The sequence below is a fragment of the Cheilinus undulatus genome, linkage group 5 (genome assembly GCF_018320785.1).
Source record: "Cheilinus undulatus linkage group 5, ASM1832078v1, whole genome shotgun sequence".
NCBI lineage: Eukaryota > Metazoa > Chordata > Actinopteri > Labriformes > Labridae > Cheilinus > Cheilinus undulatus.
Genome location: NC_054869.1, coordinates 7654644 through 7677532, shown reverse-complemented (window position 1 = coordinate 7677532; position 22889 = coordinate 7654644). Strand labels below are relative to the sequence as shown.

Genomic DNA, 22889 nt, shown 5'->3' with positions numbered 1-22889 from the left:
AAAAAATTCTAGCAAATTTGTAATCAAATTCAAATTATAAAGAATTTCCACCAAATTTCCAGGGACAATGTTGATATATGGTCCCTTCATAATCCAAAGTTCCATAAAATTCAGGAAAATTTCAAAGATCCCCTATACACATTTCCATTCAAATTTTACAAATAAATTCTTTAAATTCACATAAAATTACCTAAAAAGACTTTGAATCAAACTCTCCAAAATATAAAAACATATCCCCAAACATTTTCAAGAAAAAAAATCAACATAAATGCTCCAGACAATCTAAGCACACCACTTAAAACTTTTATGGACATTCTGGCCGATTACCTCTGAAGTTTGAATGGCAGAACTTATTACTCATGGTTGTAGGAAAGTCGAAATGCAACAACGTCCTTTATTGTGCACGCAGGGTCTCAGAAGGATATTCATTTTATGACCGTTTTTTGGATTAAGATATTTTTGTCACTTCACATAGCACATTGGAATTTTTTTGAAAATCAGACTCTAAAAAAATACACATGCATCAAAATCCTCAGTTTTGCTATTCATCGGAGACAAGGCTGTGTGCATTTATCTAAAATAAGAAAATCACATCTAGAATAAAGTTTGCAGAAATTAAGCCATCTTTATGTGTTTTTACAAAATAAAATATTTCTCATTTAGTGTAAAAACTGGCAGTTAAAGGTTTAAATCAATTCCCTATTGAGTTTTATACACAGCACTGGAGCTGCTGAAAAGATCTGAGTCTTTCAAAGCAGACAATAAAAATATTAATTTATGTCAATTTTATTTTTTATTATTACAAATGCTATTTTTAATTGAAAAAAATTGCACATGTAATACGTTTATTATTACAAAATGACAATGTGGTGTGCACTTCATTGAAGCCATAGCAAATAATTCCGTTTATTTATTTTTTTTCACAATAAATTAAAAAAAAGTAAACAATAAAAGTAGTTGGTTTGATATACTGTGCACACAGGAGCAGAAAGCTAAGATCGTGTATTGAAACGTCAACCCAAATAAAGTCATAATATCACAGATAGAGAAACACAAAGTTGGCATACAGACAATGATATGAGCTTTTAAAGGGAGATCCTTTAATATAATTTACACTTTGATAAATTGGCATCTTGATTGGTAAAAATGTGCATACCTGAGGTGCACAGGTGTTGACCACCAGAGGGCGATACAACAGCGCTCCTTCTGTATTATGTCAATTAAGAATAAAAGATTGACAGGTTCATAAACCAATGACTTGATGCTAAATCCGCTGACTATCCAATAAGGTAATCTGAGGGAAGATACCATCCAAAAACCGTCCGTTCCAGTCTGCTGGGCTAATTTAGTTGGATTTCGACGCATCCCCGGACCTGCCTTCGAGTTAATGTGAGTCTTTCCACTGTTGGGTGGTTAATAGTATATTCATTGTTTGCCAAAATGAGTTAACATAGATTTTTTTTTTTCAATCGTTGTCACCGCGTGCTGTGTCATTCCTCAGCACGTGTGTCAGTAAGCTAACAACTGTGACCGTTAGATTTAGCAAACTGTGGCGCTATGCTGCTTTATGTCTGAATAGGAAGGTAACTACTCTACGAAACATTAATTAAAATGACAGAAACTATCTCATATGACTGTGTGGTTACGCAGGGCGCCATTATGTTTAAGTTTTGCTTTTTTATTCTCAGCATTGAAGTCAAATTAAGTTATGGATCGGCTACTTCTTTCAGTGTAAATCAGCTAGCTTGTTAGCCGTGCAGACAGAGCAATGGTCTAATTTGTCCCTCCACTAAACGTTTTCTTAACCCAGTTTCTAGTAAATCACACTGAAAAGCAGTCTATTTTTAAGAAACTGGTCTTTAATACAGTAGTACACTTCAAAATATTTTTGCTATAACATTCTGCCCCCTGTGCAATACCTGCAGCATTTTTTATGTCCTTCAAGCTTTTACATATTCTCTTTATTCGACATGGTCAGAAAGGTGGGAATTCTTCTGGGTATTTGTTATTGAAGTGGGTAGTGGAGGCAGAGGTGGGAAAAAGTACAAGACTGTCCAAGTAAAAGTTAGTAACTTTTAGTTAAAATGTATGTAAGTAGAAATTAAAGTACTTGTCTATAAATAAACTTAAAGTGAACCCCCAGCTCAGAGCAAACTCCGCCCACTTCAGACTTTTGAAAAATGCACAAAAAACCAGTTTGGGGTTTCACGATGAGGCGGGAGTGACTGGTGACTGGACCCCTCCAGAGTCCTCTGAAGCAGGCTGTAGTGTGGTGAATGGTGGTGGCCCTAAAAACTACCTGTTTGGGCCATTCTTTTAGATTTAAACTATGAAAAACTTAAAATCAAGGTTTATTAATTTACTGTTTAATTTTAACATTTAGAAGAAGTGTGACCCTTTTAACCTAATCACAATGTTAGTTTTGCAATTACCTGAACACGTAAGGCTGCAGTTATTTTTGTGTTGAGTAGTTACAAGGTTTGGAAAAATGCCTGCAAAAAGTCTTTAAGTTTACGTTAGTGCCACTAAGGCAGTGTTAATTTCATCGACTAAAGCTATGACTAGAACTATTCGCCAACAGCCTTTTTTGCCATGACAAAAACTAGACTAAACCTAACATAAATAGATCTGTGATGACTAAAACTAGACTTAAACTAAGTTTAGTTTTGTCAAAATGACTGAAACTAGACTAAAATGTAATTTAGTTTTCATCGAACATTCAAAATCTGTGATATTTGTCCACTGTGGGTATATCTGTCAAAATGCAATGCATCTGTAGCTATTCTGCCTCTCAGCTGTAGAAAGCAGGGACCCCAGGTTTGGCAGGGTGTGTAGAACACACTTCCATGATTTGGTACCAGATTTAGGCAAGAAAATAAATGCTTGGACTATAAGTAAAGACTGAAATGTGAGGATATTTCATCGACTAAAACTAAAAAAGGGTAGAAATGGCTAAAATGTGACTAAAACTAAAATGTATTTCATTTAAAGACTAAAACTAAAATTAAAAATAGCTGCCAAAATTAACACTGCACTATGGCACTTTGTAGAAGTACCTTTATTTTCAAAAAGGGAAAAACTTTAACATGTCGGAAAATCTTAAGTTATTTTGAAAGCAGTAATGTAAAAAAAACACTTCAGGGTTTGTATACGACATGATGTTTGTTGACGCAACAGTGTGCTCAGCAAAACGGGATTCCGTTTTAGTGTCACCCCATCGGTAAAAACAATCCTTGTAATATGACTTAGATTTGCCTCTGATCAATTTAGCTTACTGATTTCATTTTTTTCTTTTTACTGCAGTCCCAAGGGCTTACACTGAAGGCTGAAGGAATGGATCCAAAAGCCCCTCCTGACCCCCACAGTATGACGGGCGTTCCATTTATGGGACGCGGAAGAGGACTGCAGCCGGAGGAGCTGGCTGTAGGACTTGGTAGAGGGCTTCTGCTCTCTACAGAAGGGCCTGTAGCTGGACGAGCCAGAGGTTTTCTCAGTCCTGGCGATACCCCACAAGGACGTGGTGCACCAGTCGCTGGACCAATGGTTGGACGAGCCAGAGGGCTGTTTCTGCAGCTAGACAATGGAGGCTTTGGCCGAGCCCGAGGGCTGCTCCTTCCAGCAGTTGAGCCAAAGGTTGGTGTGGCAAGAGGTGCCATCCTGGAGTCACAACATTTGCAGCCACCCCCACATGAAACTATGACGAGGGACCAAACTGAAGCCTTTACAAGGAAAGAGGTTGGTCACAAAGATCTGGCCTTGATCACAAATTTTCTTTTTATTTCTTCATATTATTTCTCCTATTTAGTTCTGCTAATGGTTTTCTTTTTGCCTACAGGTTGAAGCATCTACTCAAGGTCAAGGTTCAGCACTGGTCTCAATGTTTAGAGGAATGGGCATTGATCCCTCAATGACCTCACACGGAAGAGGAATTCTACCAGTGGGTCTGTATTATAATTAATGATAATTAATTCTGTTTATTTAAGGGAACATAATTTAATAGGACTAGGATTAAAGGTTTGTTGAAAGTAGTCAGCTTTCAACAAAATGTAACAAAATTACATTTTTAAAGTGTGTAGGAACCCTGGATGTGTTGACTGCATATAGCCAAAGCCACAACAGCTGATTTGCTTCTTTTTTCCAGGACGAGGAGCAGCTGGAGATATGGGAGACGTGAAGCTCCAGGGTCACCCATTAGGTTTCAGCAGCAGCCCAGAGAGCACTGGCCCACCTGAGGAGGTGATGGTCAGAGGCATGGGGTAGGTGACAGAGGACTGACAAAAAGTTTTATTTTGAAGGAATTCCTTTCTAAAACAAATTTAAAGAAAAAAGATTGTAGAAGCTGTTGTGATGGCTGGGATTTTGGTATAAAAGTGCATGAGTTCATCGATTAATTTGACTTAGAAGTTTAGCTTTTTTCTTTGTAGCTCTCCCAAGCAAGGTGTTGGTGTACCTGAAGTTGTGCAGTAGTCTTTGAAAAATTTCAATTTGTAGTTGTAGAAACAGATTTTGACTCAAGCAGAGAGAGAGGCACAGTGTCTGTCATGATGATTGGCTTTCAGTCTCCAACAGATATGCTTATGATACACATGTATGATATGCTTGTCATTTACTAATAGACCTGTGATGCAATCAATTAACGTTTCAAAGACTTGTAGGCTTAATATTTATTGAATGTTGAAAATCATTTTTTTATTTATTTCAGAGTTTAGAGCGAACTGTTTCAGAAAAAAACTTTAACGTGGCAACTTTGATGAGCAGCTCTGGCTTGTTTCAGGTCCCCTGGCCATGGTTTGTCCCCTCAGATGATGCTTGGGCTTGGAAGAGCGGCGATGCCACATTTGGGACAGGGAAGAGGACACCCCCTTCTTCCTGCCCTCTCTCCAGGTCCAGTTGAGTCCTTTTTCCCAGCCCCTGAGCAGCAAAAAGTCCTGAAATCTGAGACTTCACAGGCAGGTAGGGAAACTATAGAGAAACTAGTCTTAGCAATTCATGAATCTCAGAAAAAAATAATGATAAAATCTTTCTTGTTTGGGTAAAGTTGACAATAAGCATGATTTGATACCACAAATTTTATTAAAAGACTCATAAGAAGCATTTTCTTTTCTTAATGCTAACAATATAAAGAAACTGCACCCCTGCTGCCCACCCCTCAAGATGTGTTGGAGCCCCCTGCTGCCACAGCAGAAAAGACAGAGCTGAAAATGGAGCCTATTCAGTAGGTGTAATTTTCTATATGCCGTACACAGCTGGCCTCAAGTATCAATTATGTATCTCTAGCTAACTCAGACACCGTTTTGCAGTCAGCTCAGAGGTATCTGCAGAATATGTAATGTAATTAGATTTCTCTCCCACCTTTTTTTCTTTCATCTTATAGACTGATCATGCCAGAGCAAAACATGTTAAATTCCATCTTGTTGTGAGCATTTAAATGTATTCTGTTATTGATTTATTGATGGAAATACAGGAAGCAAACGGTGCGTAGATGAAAGTTGACTTCAGGCCTTTGAACAGGCTAAGCGGAACTTTTAATGGAAGCAAGGGGACACAGTACATTTGATCAGTCGCCTATGAACAGTCCCAGTCCGAAGAAGTTCACTTTGCAATGTTAGAGCCAGTACCTCCTGAAGTTTTACAGAAATTTAAAGCCCATTTTTGCATAATAGCTGACAGTTTCTGCCTGTCCTTTTAATGCATACATTCTCCTCTGGACAGTGCGCCTCTTAATAAGGCTGGAACAAAAGGAGCTCCTATAACTGTTGGATCAAACCACATCCAGATTGCTTGCAAGAATGAGGCTGTTTATCAGTACCATGTTACATTCACGTAAGTGTCATGTACCCTTGATTTGTTTTGCATTCATTTAGCAACCATTTTTCAGGCTGTAAAAATTGAATTTAAAACTATTGAATTTGATTTCCTTTATTGTAAATGGGAAAAAAAGAAACAAGTTTTCTAATGTCAAAAGTATTTTTTACATTTTTGGTCAAGGGGGCAACTGGACTTGATTGATCCAGTTGCCCCTTTGACCAAGATCTAGATAACCATGACCTGGATGTATGAGAACAAAAGTGAGTAGAAATGTACTCATGGGTATAGACAAGAAACACTGTTAATACGTCCCAACAGAACACATGCTCAGTGCCAGAATCATTCAATGCAGGAGCAACCGTCATGGATTTGTATTGTCAGTGTACTGAGTGTTGACATTGCTGTCTGTTTTCGTAGAGGTCATGTTTCTTTTTCCATTTTCTTTAAGGCCAAATGTTGAATCGATGGCAATGCGTTTTGGCATGATGAAAGACCACCGCTCCACCACAGGAGAAGTTGTAGCCTTTGATGGCTCGATTCTCTACCTGCCTGTCAAGCTGGAGAATGTAGGTACCACGGTTGTTTGTTGCTCAGACTACACTACAGCTGGATTTTGGCCCACTGCACGTGGTCAAACATTGAGCCTGCATATGAGCATCTTGTAGTGTAACATAATCAACGCCAGCACAAGATGCCCCACGCCCACGATTTGGCAAGACTAGCATGTCAGAATTTTGCTTGCGTTGTCGTCTAGTTTGTAGGTCCCTTTTGCAAAGTTTAACTATAAATCCTCTTGCACTGATTATTACTGCAATCATGTAAGCTGCTGTAGTTTATGTCCTGTCTAGCCATGACTCAAGCATGCATTAAACAGCTCTTAATATCAAATATTCATGCATGTTAATAGTGTCACATCCTCCTTACTTCACTTCCTATTGCTACAATTCCAATGAACATAAGGGTAGAGGAAGCAGTTTGATAAGCCTGAACTCTCTTTATATTTTGAAAACATTTTAAAGATGTAAGTAAAACTGACTGAGATTTAAGAAAGCTGCATCAACTCAGTTAAACTGTTTCTCATCCTCTAGCAGGGATAATCACCATTACAAAAACTTGAAGTCTGCTTGTCAATAACAAATTTGCTTTAAACTGCAGGATATTTTTTGTCTGAAAACGTTTTGTGGTCTGTTTTTCATGTGTGCCTTGCCAGTGATAGATAGTCTCATGTTATTCCATAAGACAAATGCACAGAGTGCATGCTCAGCTATCCTTGGCATTCCCCAAACACGAAGGATTTCTGATCATAAAGATTGAACGTGTTTGATATTTACTATTTTAAATATGGGCAGCTCTAATAGTCTGTCTCAGGGAGGGTAAAATCACTCTTAACAGACCTTGCACTACAAAAAAAATCCAGCAAGATAAACCATCACGTAATGAGGCTTTTGCTGACTTTGGTTGAAAGGGGATATCTGACCAGAATAAATTTTGTGGTTTATTAAGTGTTGTGTTTGGAGGTGTAAATTTTCATGAATTAACGGTACACAAGTCCATTACTGTTCTCTGAGCCTTACATTGCTTGTTTCTTCCTTTATGTACAATTACATCAGGAGGTGTTTCTAAAGAGTTTCAGACGAACTGACAACGAAGAAATACAAATCAAAATCCAGATGACCAAGATTTTGCCACCCCACTCGGACCTGTGCCTTCCTTTCTATAACCTGGTGCTCAGGAGGTATTTGTAAAGACACAAATTAAGAATTTAATCAGTGCATCTGCAGTCTGTAATATTTAACCAACAGTCCTTAGTTGTTTTCTGTTATTTTCTTTTCAAACCTGTCTGACACAAAGATTGTCTGATTTAGAAGTACTTTCTTTCTTTGAATTCATAAAGCCCTTAATGACATTAATTAAACATCCCAACACTTCTTATTATTATTATTATATTATATTATTATTATTTAGTTTTTATCTTTTCATAGATTCTTATCTATTTTAGTTTCCCATCTTATTCATTTCCTCTTAATCGCACCCTTACTCCCTGACTACCTTATTTTACTTCCTTGCCCCTTAGCTGTTTTTAATTGTTACTGTCTTCCTCATTGTATTGCTATTATGTCCTTATTGCTTCCCTTTAGTTTACCTTTGTTATAATAATGATAAATTTTACTGCTTTTACAGTTTTAGTGCTTGTTTTATCTTGCTTTACTATCTGTCTTGCCCTCTTCATTCCCATTTTACTGCCTTTTCTTGTTTATATCCTGTTTTGTATTTCCTCCTCTGTGTTTCTCTTTGAATTTCTCACGACCTTTATTTTGGTCCTCTTGGTCTCAGCCTGTGTAGCTGGGTTCCTGCATTGCCTGGGTTCCTATTCCTATTGTTTTATGGTACTTGATGTCTGTGTCTTGCTTGCACACTGATGATATTCATGATGTCTTAGCTGTGTAGAATGGTTTCATGCCTACACTCCAATTGATATCTGTGATGTCTTAGTTTGCATGGCATCACATGACGTCCATGTTTCGATGTATTTTGATGTTAATGAGTTATTATCTCGTCCATATTTTTGGTTAGTTTCTTCAAGTGTTTGAATTCTGCTGATGTTGTTTGCATGTCACGTTCTGTCTTCTTGTCTTTGTTTGGGTTTGTTGCTTTGTTCTCCTGTTTGCCTCTGCATTTGTCAAAGCACTTTGTAAACCCATGTTTTTAAAAGTGCTATATAAATAAAGTTATTATTATTATTATTATTATTATTATTATTATTATTACTACTACTTGACTGCTGCAATGATCCCAAGACAGAAAATAACCGAGGATTTTTCCTGTTTCTTTAGGGTAATGAAAATCATTGGTCTAAAGCTGGTAGGTCGGAATCATTATGACCCAGAAAGTGCAGTCGTTCTTGGAAAACATCGGTAGGTGTAGGGTTGTGGTTAAATAACAGGGAAAATGCCAGCTAACATAAAAGATTCTGCAGTCTGTTCTTATCGAGTTTCCATTTTTGTAGCCTGCAGGTGTGGCCTGGTTACGCCACCTGTATCAAACACACAGATGGAGGCCTCTACCTGAATGTGGACATCACCCACAAAGTCTTAAGGAATGATTCAGTGCTGGATGTCATGTAAGTTCACCACAAAATCAACAAAGACTGCATAACATTGTTTCAGTATGTGGTTGTCATCTTGTTATTTGCAAGATTTTTTTTTTGTCAGGATCTGCTTAAATTGCATTGAAATCCCTTAGACGCCAACATTTATGCATGCAGGTGCTCATGGTGGTGCATTGTTTGTACAAGGTCACCTCAACATGGCTTCAACCCTGTTAGCAAGCTGACAAAAATATTCATTTTGATTACATTTTTATAAACTGTGGTACAAATAAGGAATATATTTTTGGCCTTGTTTTGCCTGTTTTGTTCGACAGCTGAAGAAATACAGGAGACAAGGGGACGAGAGTAAGAGATGTTCATTAAAGAGCCACAGCTCAGAATTGAACACAGAGTCAATCAGTCAGTCTTTGAGTAGCGCTCATTTGAAACCCAGGTTATCTCAAGACACTTTTACAAAAGAGGACTTGTCTAGATGTTAACTCCCTGGTCTGTTATAATAAAAACCAGCACTAATCACACTCAGCAATAGCAGTTTTTAGCTTTGTTACAGTGGTAAGAAAACCTTCCCTTTAACAGGGAGGAATCTCAAGCAGAACTAGACTCATGTTGACAGCGATCTGCTGAAGCTGCACTGGGGTTGCACAGGGGTAGGAGAGGTGTAGGGTGGGAGAAAAGCAGGAGGAGGAGAGGGACAGAGGAAACAACAACAAAAAACAAATGAAAGAAAAATTAATGGCTGTCATGGCCATAAACGTATCTCCCATTTGTAGGATATGGCTATAACATCCTTAATAACAAGCAGTGTGTGAAGAATTAGCAATAACAATCATGACTGATAGAAAACAGAACAATGCAGTATTAGCATTAGCAGCTAGGATGAAAATAAAATATAACTATTATTAATCATTAAAGTAGTTAAAGTAAAATTGCTCTTAGATTCAATTCAACTCTTGTAGTAATGAGAGTAGAATAAGGATGATATTGGTAGATGAAGCAGTTGCAGACGGGTGGATCCACAGCAGCAAGCCTTCGATGTCTATGGTAACAGGAACAGTGTGATTGGAATTTCCCAGAACAGACATGTAAATTGATCATTTTAGTACAAGCATTAGCAAATACAATTCTCATTTAAAAAGTATGAAATGTATAAAGGTGATTAAAGTAAGAATGTTTTGATACCATTTTTTTCCTTCCCGATATGATTCCAATACCAAGGTTTTGGGTATCGGCAAATGCCGAGTACTGATCCAATACCAGTGTGAACTTTCTGGACTGACTGTGCAGAGTAGCAAATTATTTTAGACCTATGTTTGACTCAGAACATGGCTCAACAAATAGAATCATAATGTACAGCATCTCTGTGACCCTAAAGTTGTTTTTCTGCTGGTTATTAAGTTTTACTGCTAAATATTAAAATAACAATAATACATGGGGCTGCATCACAGGCTCTCTCTCTCTCTCTGCCTATTCAGGCAGCATCACGTGATATGGAACAGCCTGCCATTTGGCTGACTAACCCTCACAAAGGGTGAACAATATGACGGTTAGCATTGGAGTTAGCACTAATAAATAATCGTAAACGGTTGCCCTTGCATGATGTGCTTTCCGGCAGCGAAGAAGTATTGATATATAGCACTAACATTTAGCATGTCTAAACGAAGCAAAATATAAAGCTAAACCATACGGAATCGGATTGGTGCACAAACTTTTTTACTCGCCGATACAGACCCTATATTAAAGCAATGCAAGTTGAGCAGCTCAGCGCCCACAGGAAGCTAATTTTTACACTGTGGCCCAGTAGGATTAGTCAGATGTCCCACAATTAGAAGTTGTGGGTTCAATCTCCAGATCCTATAGTCATACGTGGATGTGTCCTTGGGCAAGACACTTAACCCCAATTTGCTCCCGTTGCTTTGTCGGTGATGTGTAAATGGGTGTAGATGAGTATGGATTAGCTCATACTGATGGCCAACTGTCCATAGCAATCCCTGCCATCTGTGTGTGAATGTGGGGTGAATGGTGTGAAAAGGTATGAATGCACAGGTGAGACCTGTGGCGTAAAAGCTCTTTGAGTAGTCACACAACTTAAAAGGCACTTTACAAGCTCAAGTCCATTCACCATTTACATTTTTGTTACTCTTTGAGGAAATAATTTGTCTTTTTTTTTTCTTTTTTTCCCATTTCTGTACCAACTGATATATTTCTTTTCACCCAAGCATCAACAGTAAGCTGGTTTAGGGGGCATGCTGTTTGAAGCATTAAGAAAACATCATGAGCGCATCCTATATTCTCTCTCTTCTGGATGTGTACTCTGTCATGACCATACAAGTTTAAACACTGAGAATGTCAAACCAAACAGGGCTATATAAATGTCATACTCTGATATATCATACATCTTTAAATAGCAGTGTGCAAGATGTGATTGTCTTGGTTCGTGTGTCTTACGAGTACCCTCAAGCCATTTCCTCTGGGAATGTGGTTGGATTAAAGGGTGAGTTGGAGGGCAGTGGTTTTTCACTGCACAGGCTTGTTGCATGTATATATTATTTAAAAACAAATAGACCTTTCCTAGCTCTTGTCTTTTTTATGTACAATGGAAAGGCCTAATAAGAAGCAGGGTCTGTCTAGAAAAAAGGAAACCTTTTTTTCTTTGCCGTCGTCCAGGAACTCGCTGTACCAACAAAGCAAAGAGCACTTCCAAGATGAATGCACCAAAGAACTCATTGGCAGCATCATCATCACCCGCTACAACAACCGCACCTATCGCATTGATGCCATCGAGTGGAGCAAGTCACCCAAAGACACCTTCACGCTGATGGATGGCACAAAAACCACATTTGTGGAATACTACAGGTGAGACTGGTCAATACACAAAGTCATCAAAACATGCAGGAATGTATAACAGATAGAAATGGGCCTTCAGTGGCTGGGAGTTTGGTTAAAAGAAGCCATTAAAGTTTAATTTATCCATCATTGTAGGACCTTTGTATGTTACTTTTTACGCCTGTTGTCATTATAATGCTATATTTGAACAGCAAAAACTACGGCATTACAATCAGCGAGCTGGACCAGCCTCTTCTCATGCATCGGCCCAAGGAGAGGTCCAAACCAGGAGGCAAGGTAAAACCTCACCTCAGCATTATTAGTTAACATGATAAAAGACACAAGCTTTACTGTGCAGCTGATGTGATCTAAACATTGCGCTACATTGCCATCTTGTGGCAACAGTAAGTCTTGCAACCTGTTGATATTTTTGAAAGAAATACCAGAGTCCTTAGGACTCACAAAGTAAGACAAATAACAAAAAAGCAAAGTATTTGTTTGCATCAAGCTTCCATATTATGTTTAAGAAACACAACACATTGCTTAGAAACCTTCTCAGATGCCAGTGGTGTTTGTTTCATTACAAACAAATGTTGTTTGTCCATGAAGGACATAAATGGAAGGAAAACGAGAATCAAGCTTTAATTGAGTGGATAATTTGTATTATAATGATTTGTTGCAGCAAATCATTACTGGAGAGATCCTTTTGGTGCCAGAGCTTTCCTTCATGACGGGAATCCCTGAGAAAATGAGGAAGGACTTCAGAGCCATGAAGGTACATTAATACATGTCATCTCTAGTTTCTTCAACCAGAGGCTTTTTTTTTTTTACCTGAAATGTAACACTTGAAAATGATTAGGCAGTCCTTAACTAAAGATTAAATTCCAAGCCTCTATGTAATGTTTGTAATAATAACTCTCTAGTGCAGCGGTATGGTTGGGGCTGACTAGTTTTAGTGTTTGGTTTATGCAAGATAGAACTTATACAAAGTTGGTGCAACAGGCCACTAATGATTATTAACCAGGATTAAACTGTTAAACATGGCATATCATTGTTTCAGGCATACTACTGTAGACTGCCTGACATGTGAGTTTAAGTCGTTATATAGACCCTACTAGCCACATACCTGAAGACACATAAAAATACATGCCGTGTCTGGTGCCAGAGATTAGATCATTATGAATAACAATGTGTGTTATCACATTAGATTTGGGCCTGAGAACTTTTGTATTGAAATTGGAAATTAAGAAAAGATTGAAACCAATCCAGTGAATGACTGTGAAATATTCTAGGACCTGACCATGCACATCAATGTGAGCAGTGAGCAGCACACCCAGTCAATTAAACAGCTGCTCAAGAACATGAGCACGAACCCGGAGAGTCTGAAGGAGCTCAACCGATGGGGACTTGAGATTGGCTCAGAGATCCTGATGGTAAGGCTCCACTGTTGTCTTTGACTTTATTCTATGATTTAATTTGTAACAATGCACAACAAATGTACTTGGTAAATTTTTAAAAAATCACTTAAGCGTCAGTATGTTGGCAGCAGTGTGATGAGACAGTGTAGCAAGAAGTCCTGGGGCTTCTTTATTCCGAATGTTTATTGTAATTCTATTTCAAAAATATTGACCCACTTCTGTATTGTCAGATAGGCTTCTCTCTGAACAAACTTATATATTTCTCCCAGTCTTACTTGCATCTCAAACCCTAAAAGGAGAAAAGTCATTACTTTTGATATCACTGCAGATCATGTTTTGACAAAAAGACACTTTTGACAAATTCTGATAGAGCTCGTGACATTATTCATAGAGTATTCAACCACATTTGAAATTTTAGTTTACAAAGTTAGCAGAATTTAGTCTGGTTTTTTTTTTGTTATCCTCCATATCCTTAGTCATTTTGCCCTTCTGCCCATGCTTTCCTATGCAAAGATAACATATGCATGCGTTTGATTCCTGTCTTACAGATTAAAGGCAGAACGCTGCCCATTGAAACCATCTGTCTGCAGTCGTCGTCCTTTACCACGAGTGCAGACGTGTCCTGGTCCAGAGAGGTTGTCAGGGATCCTTCAATCAGCTCAGTGAGTGTTAAAGATCTCTCGGGTTCCTCCTTGTTTATTTATTTTTAGATGCAGTACGATAGAGCAGGGCATGTATAATTTTATAGTTCAAATGTTGAAGAAGCAAGGACGCAGCTGTGGCAAGCCAGTGGGATTGTCACTTTTTATTTGAAATTAAAACATATTCAAACGTGGGTGACAGTTCATATTGGGTGAAGTAGTTTGTATTTTGATCCAGCAGAGGGTGCTCTCGGCCTAACTTGACCGTCATGTGTCATCTTGACTTGAGTAAATAAAGACAGTGATGCAGTAAGTTTAACAATGATGGAGAGCATTAATAGCAGAGACACAAGCGGACAGTGATGACACCTAAACATTGTAGACATGCTGTGTGGAAATATGTTGTATTCTACACTGTGGAAACAAAAAACATGGGGGTGCAATTTTGGAGATGCAAATGTACATGAAGGAGTCCCTCCTCTCTGACAGCAGCAAACAGCGGGTTTGCCTGAGAGACATAGAGTTAAAAAGAGAGAAGCTCTCGATCCTGATGAACTTGACAGGCTTGTCTTTATAGCAAATAATCTCCTTTAAAGTAACCGAGGTGTTGGCAGGGAATGTTTTTCACTTTAATTCTGTTATTCTGTTACTTTTGTTAAGTTGAGACAAAAAAATAAAAGAGGATGTGTCTGTGTCTGGGGGCAGGCGGCGCACTGGGTAGGGTGGGGGTTCAAATCTCTTCGAACATTATGTTGTCGTGTTAAAAATTTTATTACATTTTTTTAACTGGCAGCCCTACAAGCCAGTGATATTTATTCCAAAAATATAGTACAAATAAAGTTTGTAATACTAATTCCCAAACTCATTTTTGCTGTGTGCCTTCATCAAACATCAGTGACTGACCAAAGTTTTTCTTTACCTTCATGTCTTTAGAAGTAGCTGCTGTATTGATTTGTGTCTTTACCATCTTAAAGATCTACTCATTTACTTGTTTGCCTCCAGCAGTTTGTTTGGTCTGAGCATTGTTTTAATCCCACAGGCTATTTAAAGCCACAGACAAATATTTAATGTTCTGAGGAGGCTTTTTAGAAGCACTTAGACAACAGTCTATTCACCAACTTGCCCATCTCGCACTCTTAGATCCCACTGAACATCTGGGCAATCTTCTACCCTCGCCGCTGTGCAGAGCAGGCCGAGGAGCTGGTTACCTGCTTCAACAAGGTGGCCGGACCTATTGGGTTTCGACTGGAGAGACCCATTCGTGTTGAATTGAGGGATGATCGCACTGAGACATATGTCAAGAGCATCCACTCACAGCTGACCAGTGAGGTACGATGTCAAAGACTTCCAAGTATACTGGTTATTTTAAAAATGACCAAAGAACTCTTGTTAGTGATGTTGAGCTATTTGTAAAAAAAAAAAAAAGAAAAGAAAACTCCAACAAACCCATTTAAAAAAGGACGTGCTACTTGCCCATCACGAGATGGCATCACTCTATATATGGTATAGCACCGTGCCATGGTCCACTGAGAGTCAAACTGTTCAAGACTAGAGATAGAAGAAAAAAACTCAAACTGTTAAACGTGCTCCACTGGCAGCAACGTGATTCATGACAATGTGAGTTTAACTCACTTAAAGGTACAGTGTGTAGAATTTGGCTGCATTTCGGCGAACAGAAACAGTGTAAATGGGATGTAATGTTTATATATTTATGTGAAGTATGTTAAAATAAGTGCACAATCATCCCCTTTAAACTTTCGTTTTCTTTTTACAAAATTAGAAAAAAGCTTTTTAAATTTACATTATCGCGGGTCGCCCTCACGAGGGCTGACATAACGAACCGCCATGTTGTCTACGGCAACATTTTGGGGACAGAAAGAGCGAAGCGTGATTTTTTTTTTTTTAAATACGAACCTGCCCGCTGGTCCTGAAAGCTACCTGGAAGGCAGGTGGAAAAGAAGACTGACCTATAATCTATAAAAATAATGGTTACAAAAATGAATGAATAAACCCTCACCTCGTCACTGCTGTAAATGATGTCCGGCTCACGAGCCTTTTTGGTCTTCACAGGCTCTCGTCGCTTAGTGATGTGACGTTTTGGTAACAGATTGGCTCATTCTAAAATCTGAACACTAGATGTCGCTAAAATTCCAAATTCTGCACACTGCATCTTTAAGATAACATTCTGGGGGTGAATTAGTGATGAGAAATTATGAAGGAAGAAGAGATAAAACTTCATTTAAAACCATTACCGACACATTACAAATATCATTAAAAAACATTTTATAAACAGTTTTGGGCCCAGCACTGATCCTTGTGGGACCCCACATGTGACCTGTAACATTTCAAACTTATTGATCTGTACATATTGATGCCTTTTTTGAGGAAGCCCCTGAGGCATTTGTGTGCTATTCCTCTAACTTCTCATCTTTCTAGTTTGTACAGTAATAGTCCAAATAGACTGTTTGCTGCACTAATACAACCACAAAATGACTGACAGTGGTTCCAGTCTGGATGCCTTTGACAACATGAGCAACTGTTTGCCAAGTCATTTATGATTTTCCAGGTTTGACCCAAAGACTGCATCCAAAGCAGCTGTTGGCTACTAATTCAGCCTAAATGTATCATCTTCTGATCTATGATCCCGCTGTCACTGTCATCACAATATTGTTGTGATTTTGAACCCATAAAAATTTAGAAACCCTGTACCGTTCATTTTATTTATTTTTTTTTTATTAATATACAGCCAAACATGCAGCTGGTAGTGTGCATCATGGTTGGCAACAGAGACGATCTCTACAGCGCCATCAAGAAGCTCTGCTGTGTGAAAAGTCCTATCCCATCCCAGGTTTGACAGTACTATGATATAACTATTTTTCTGTAATATACACAGAGTACAGCTTTAAGTTGATAAGGATGTAGTAAATATTTTTCCCATGTTATCAGGCCATCAATGTACGGACAATTTCCCAGCAACAGAAGTTAAAGAGTGTTGCCCAAAAGATACTCCTCCAGATGAACAGCAAATTAGGAGGAGAGCTGTGGACGGTCAATGTCCCTCTGGTTAGTGCTATGTTTTGCAGTAGAAGATACACAACACTTAATCTGCTGAGGTTGGAAAATATCAGATCTGGTATTTTATGTAACAGTAATGTGTAGGGCTGGAAGATTATGGCAAAAATCATAATCACGATTAATTGAACTTTTTTCTTAATTATTGTTAATGAATGGTTATTCCACCTCCAACTCTGTTTGTGCTGTGAATATTTGTATAATTTTAGAACAAATAACTAAAATATTCCTTGTCTGAACTCCTGATAAAATTTTAAGATTAAACAGATTTTCATTCCTTAAAACTGTAATTGACATTAGTTACTGACATTGACATGAGTTACAATCAAGCATCAACAAGGATAATATACCAAAAACTACCACAGACTGTTGTTTCTTAAAAGAATAACCTTTTTCTGAAAGAAGACACGAAAATGATCGTATTCCCTGTTGGAATAATAAAGATAACTTTTGAATTTTTTTATCTGTGTTTATTATTTAAAAAAAATAATCAGCACTGAGGATTCATTAGTTTAATCACAGATTCATTAATGTTATCTGTTTTTTGTTTTTTGTTTTTTGTTTTTTTGGTGTTTTCCACAAAATTAAACTAACATAAAATCCCCCCAATCTCCAAAGGCTACACACAGCAGCTCACCTGTTTCTCACCTGTTCTGCTTTCTTTCTCTCAACTGTGTTTCTGGTTTAGTGTTATCATCAGTAGCCTTTTATTATTAAATCACCTTTACAGTCAGTAAGGGGAAATTCACAACCTTTTATCTCACTTGTTTAGAAACAACTAATGGTGGTTGGAGTTGATGTCCACCATGACACCAGCAAGGCGCATCAGTCAGTCATGGGCTTTGTGGCAAGTGTTAACAGGTATTTTTTTTCCTTTGTTCATGAACCTGTTTAAATGTAGTAGCTTCTCATTTGATATTCTTAACAGTTTTATATGCACATTTACTAAAAGCACAATGTTGAAGCCTTCGTCACTGATATGCGCAAGTGCATCTGCACAAATTGTTTTAGGGAATATGATCGCAGAAACACGTTCAGCCTGTTGAGCAGAACTGAAAATATGTGTTCAAGATCACAATCATGCATTTTACTTATTTATTTAAAGATTGACACTGTTTTTGGCAGCAGTAAGTTAGAAGAAATGCATTTGTATTTTTGTCTCTCCAGCTCATTGACCCGCTGGTACTCCAGAGTAACTTTCCAGACACCCACCGAGGAACTGATCAATGGCTTCAGAGTTTGCTTACTGGCTGCACTGCAGAAGTACTACGAGGTTAATATGACTTGTGTATATTTGTATATAAGTCCTTGAGTCTTTAATCCACACCTTGCAAGTGGAAATTCTCAGGCACTCCTTTCTCTTTCTTGTTTCTCTCACTTGGTTCAGTGCTAACTTAGAATATCTATTGGGAGGAGTGCAGGAGAGGCATGCTGTGCTCCGTCATCAGCAGTCATCTGATGGTGCTATGGCCTCAGAGGCAAACTATCCAGGGCATTTGGTGTAGCTAGTTGTTGGTGATAAAGGACTTTTTTGTATTTGTATTGTTCACAAACTAACAACCACTCTGGAAAGTAAAATTGCAATTGTTATTCTGGGAGGGAGATGATTAGTCCCACTTGTATGTAGATGACTGAAGTTGGCATTAGATGTTGTCTGATAGGTTCCAGGATTGCGTATATTGGACTTTTGTTTTCTCTTTTATGCAGGTGAACCACAACCTGCCGGAGAAGATCGTGGTGTATCGTGACGGTGTTTCAGACGGTCAACTGAAGATGGTAGAGCAGTATGAGATTCCACAGTTGATCAAATGCTTTGAGACCTTCCCCAACTACGAGCCCAAGCTGGTCTTCATTGTAGTCCAAAAGCGTATCAGCACCACCCTTTACTCCTGGGTTTCAAACAGCTTTGGCTCACCTCCACCCGGAACTGTGCTGGATCACACCCTCACCAACAGAGCCTGGTCAGTCCTGAACGGTCCAAGTTTAATAAGCCATTTACAAATGGCTGCATGTCTAATATCTAACCATTACATTATCAGTTTGACATCAACATTTTTGTTGGCAAACTTGTTTTGACCTCTGTCTTAACTAGGGATGCACCGATACCGATCCTGGTATCGGGTATCGGCCCGATCCGGCCCCTCAAAGCTGGGTCGGGTATCGGTGGGAAAGGGCCGATCTGTGGTGTGATCCAGGCAACCAGCTCTAAGCCTTTTTTACAAGGTTGTTTGCACTATTTTCTCACAGAATTTTTACTTTTTTTTACAGTATGTGGTTAAAAACACTTGTGTAATGCAGTCTTGTACTGGAATGTTACCTCTGATGCACTTTTTGTTTTTTGCTGCATTACCAGTCTACAGGGTATAAAAGTCTACAATTGAATAGTAATTTCTGTAAGTCCTGAAGCATTGTTTTTACCAAACTGCTGGTAAACAATAAAACACTTAATAGTTTAAATAACTATCAACTTCAGTAATCTATATGTACTCATTTTTTGCCTTTTACCCCCCAAAAATCACCAGTCTAATCTTACAGTAGGGCATGCAGGTTATTCTTTTAACACTGGTATCGGATCAGTATCTGTATCGGTCCATACCCAAAGCCCAGGTATTGGAATCGGTACCGGGACCATAAAAGGTGGATCGGTGCATCCCTAGTCTTAACCAGTCACAAGAACTCATAACTGTTCCTTTAGAGTATTGCTCTTCATAGCTGATGGTGATGAGGTGTCTCAGTGCTGTAACAGCAGCAGAAATGGGTAATGGAAAAGGTTTCCTTTTTCCTTTTTTTCCCAGTATGCATTAAAAATATGCAGCATCACCATCATCTAGCAGTAAATGCACACTTGATGAGTTAGCAGTTTAATGTTAAAGCAGCAGTTTTTTTTGTTTGTTTGTGCTTTTCTCTTTAAGGGTGGACTTTTACCTCATGGCACATCACATTCGCCAAGGCTGTGGACTTCCCACACACTACATCTCCTTGTACAACACGGCAAACCTCACGCCAGACCATTTGCAGAGGTAATGACTGCTTCACTCTCAATACTAAGCAAATTACCCTGATGTTCCTATCTGATATTTTAAAGCAGTTGTTAATATCCATAATACAAGAAATTGACATGTGTGGCAATCAAACAGACAAGCTCAATTAAGTTTTTCTTCATTTGTAATATTTTTTATATAAGCTACTATAACCATTTCCCACAAAAGGCACTAAACTCCCAATGATGAAAAGAAAGGACCCTTATTGTGTCCACTTTTCAGTACAAGTTTAGAGGGCAGTGTACTGTAAAGCAGAAAAATCCTCATGCGTCATGACGACAAACTGCAAACAACGAGATAAGTGTAACTTAAATTTGCAGAACAAGACATTTAGATTGAGGTTTCCAGGTGCCCGTTTTCTTTCACCAAAGCACCGCTGGTTTGGTCTAACCAACAACGAGTACCCTCACCCACTGGAAGCAAGTCTAGAGCGCTGCGCCATGGTGTGCAACCATGATCAGCAGGCAGAAATCACGGGAGAACTGGGAGTTGACACAGGAATAGTATGTCAACAGCGGACTACTTTACCTTTTTGGGGTTAATTTATCATCCTTTCCAGTATAAGTCCATGATATTATTGCTTCCACCCTTGGGTGAGTAGATTAGGAAGATAAAAGGTTAATGTTTGCTAGAAGGATCTGTGGTTTTATACAAAAATCTTTGGCTAAATCCCTCAAAAGTTAACTTTTCCTCATCAGTGGCACCGTTGTTGCTCTGTGACCACTGACCTCTCAGTGACCCTTTGCTCTCGCTGCAGGATGGGACATAATGTTGATATATTGATGAATTGCGAACGGGAGTCCGTGCATTGTGTTGTATTTTTAAAGAACTGGATATTGTACGATGTGACTTCCTCTTCTGGAGCTTCCTGATCGACGGGTATTGATGCGGTTTGGCAGCAGCTGGCACTGAAAATGGACCTGCAGCGTATCTCGAGGAAAGCGGAGCTAAGTGTCGTCCAGGCACACGCTGCTGCTGGTCTGGATCGCCGGTTGTGTAAATGCTCTGATGGATAAGTGAGGGAGCGATTTGCTCCACAGTACGATTTGCTGGCAGTTCACGGCGTGTTCACTGTATGTGGAAATTGGAGGTTAGAAAACAGTCAAATGCATCACAGGAACATTGTGTCAGTGGGTGTATGATGTGAATCTGGTGTGCTGAGTAGAGCACAGCTGAAGTTAGCAGCTAACTCTGCCAAACTCTGTTCTCCGCTACAGATTAATATTGTTCTTTATGTGGTTACTAATCATTTTTGGTTGAGTAGTTATACATGAGTCTAACCCTCTAACGCCAACATACACATTTATTTTCTAGTTCAAAACACTGCCACACCATGCTATTCCAAATACTAAATGCTAAGCATCTCATGTTTATGTCCAGCAAAGCTCGCGGGAAGCCAGCAGCCATTAACTGAAGCTACAATGGCTAGTAGTGGTGGTAAGCTTCATAACAGTTTCAAAATAGTATTTGGCTGCGATTTCAAGCCTGTGTTTATTTAAAAAAACGATCCATAATTACTCTACTGACTAACGGCACACATCCCTACAAATTAGTGTAAAAATACACCTTTCTTTTAAAAAGAAATAAAATAAGCGCAGATTTTATTATTTGACAGGCACAGCACAACCAACTTGTGTATGAAAACCTGAAAACTTAGTTTACACTTGGCAAACAAACCTTGATTAAGTAAACTTGTGTACTGTGCTACCAAAACCCAACAGTCCTACTTAATTGTTTGTCTTTTAATAATAAAACTCTTATCAGTTTCTAACAACATCGTTGCTTTGACTCCACACCAGGCTGACCTATAAGATGTGCCATTTGTACTGGAACTGGCCCGGCACTATTCGAGTTCCAGCGCCTTGCAAGTACGCCCACAAACTGGCTTTCCTGTCAGGCCAGTATCTTCATTCAGAGCCAGCCATCCAACTTTCAGACAAGCTCTTCTTCCTCTGAGCTGCAGCACATACTGAAACAGCAAACCGAGCTGTGATGAAAATCATTGAAATCAGAGTCTGTCCTTCCACGAGGCACTCCAGTTTTATATATGTGTGTGAATGTAAAGAGATTTAAAAACGGATTGTTGTTGTGATCAAGCCTTTATTACAAATGTTATGTTTTACCTGTTGAAGTAAACATGTAGAAATGTTTACATTTTAATTTTGAGTTGTAAAGAAATGGAAATGGTTATGTTTTAAAAGGCTCTGTTTGAATGTTCTGTTTGAGAGGAAAAATCTGAACATACAATTGCACTTATTTAGTTGAACCCAGATTGTCTTTCTTCAGCTTCTATGTAACTGCAAACATGTCTGCTATTAATAATGCTGGACATAAAAAAACTCTTTTTCAATAAACAAATGATGAGCCTCTGTTCTCTGATTCATAAGTCCAAAGAGCCATTTTTAAATGAAAGTTAAGTGATTTAATTTTGTGATTTAAAGCTTAGTGTTCATGAAAACGACCACTCTCAGGCAGAGAATATTAACTTTAATCAGCCTGACTTTTTTAGGTCACAGGGCTGTGGCTGAACTTTTTCTTCCTTCTCCATGATCCATCATAAGGTGCAGTAGAGAGTTATGGTGTTTCCTGATTCTGGTTATGTCATCAGGTTGAATATTATGTCCACTGGCCTTTAATAACAGCAGTTTAATTCAAGAGTTTTAATAAGGCAGGTGCTGCTGTATGCCTGTCTCTGGAAACAGAAAACTTCCGTCACCATGGCTGTGGTAACGGAAGTAAAAATAAACTGGAAGTGAGGACAATCATTTCGGGGAACTACAAAACCAAACTAATATATCCTCTGTTTCAGGGGTGTCAAATCTCAAGGCCCGAGATCCAAATCCGGCCCGTGGTACAGTTGTATCTGGCCCTCAAGATCATAAGAGCTTTCTATGATAACTGGCCCACCACTACGAGGTCTGCAGATTGCCTCAAATATACAGTTATGGACGAAAGTATTGGCACCCCTGGAATTTTT

At 38.7% G+C, this 22889-nt stretch overlaps 1 protein-coding gene across 2 annotated transcripts; it reads left to right on the top strand.

Moving 5' to 3' along the window:
- Window positions 1–1251: 1251 nt before the first annotated feature.
- On the top strand, window positions 1252–22291 carry piwil2 (piwi-like RNA-mediated gene silencing 2). 2 transcript variants are annotated; one of them, XM_041786891.1, is made up of 25 exons: window positions 1252–1389; window positions 3304–3735; window positions 3836–3941; window positions 4142–4256; window positions 4775–4953; window positions 5125–5215; window positions 5713–5823; window positions 6257–6374; window positions 7419–7543; window positions 8643–8723; window positions 8816–8929; window positions 11582–11770; window positions 11953–12037; window positions 12423–12515; window positions 13033–13173; window positions 13707–13820; window positions 14940–15128; window positions 16546–16647; window positions 16746–16862; window positions 17644–17732; window positions 18039–18144; window positions 18579–18832; window positions 18964–19094; window positions 19784–19891; window positions 21712–21848. In XM_041786891.1, the coding sequence occupies exons 2-25, from the start codon at window positions 3334–3336 to the stop codon at window positions 21714–21716; spliced, it is 3165 nt and encodes a 1054-aa protein (XP_041642825.1). In that variant the 5' UTR covers window positions 1252–1389; window positions 3304–3333; the 3' UTR covers window positions 21717–21848. The 2 variants fall into 2 exon arrangements, with proteins under 2 accessions (XP_041642825.1, XP_041642824.1); XM_041786890.1 differs by lacking the exon at window positions 18964–19094 and having other exon boundaries at window positions 21712–22291.
- The last annotated feature ends 598 nt before the right edge of the window (window positions 22292–22889 follow it).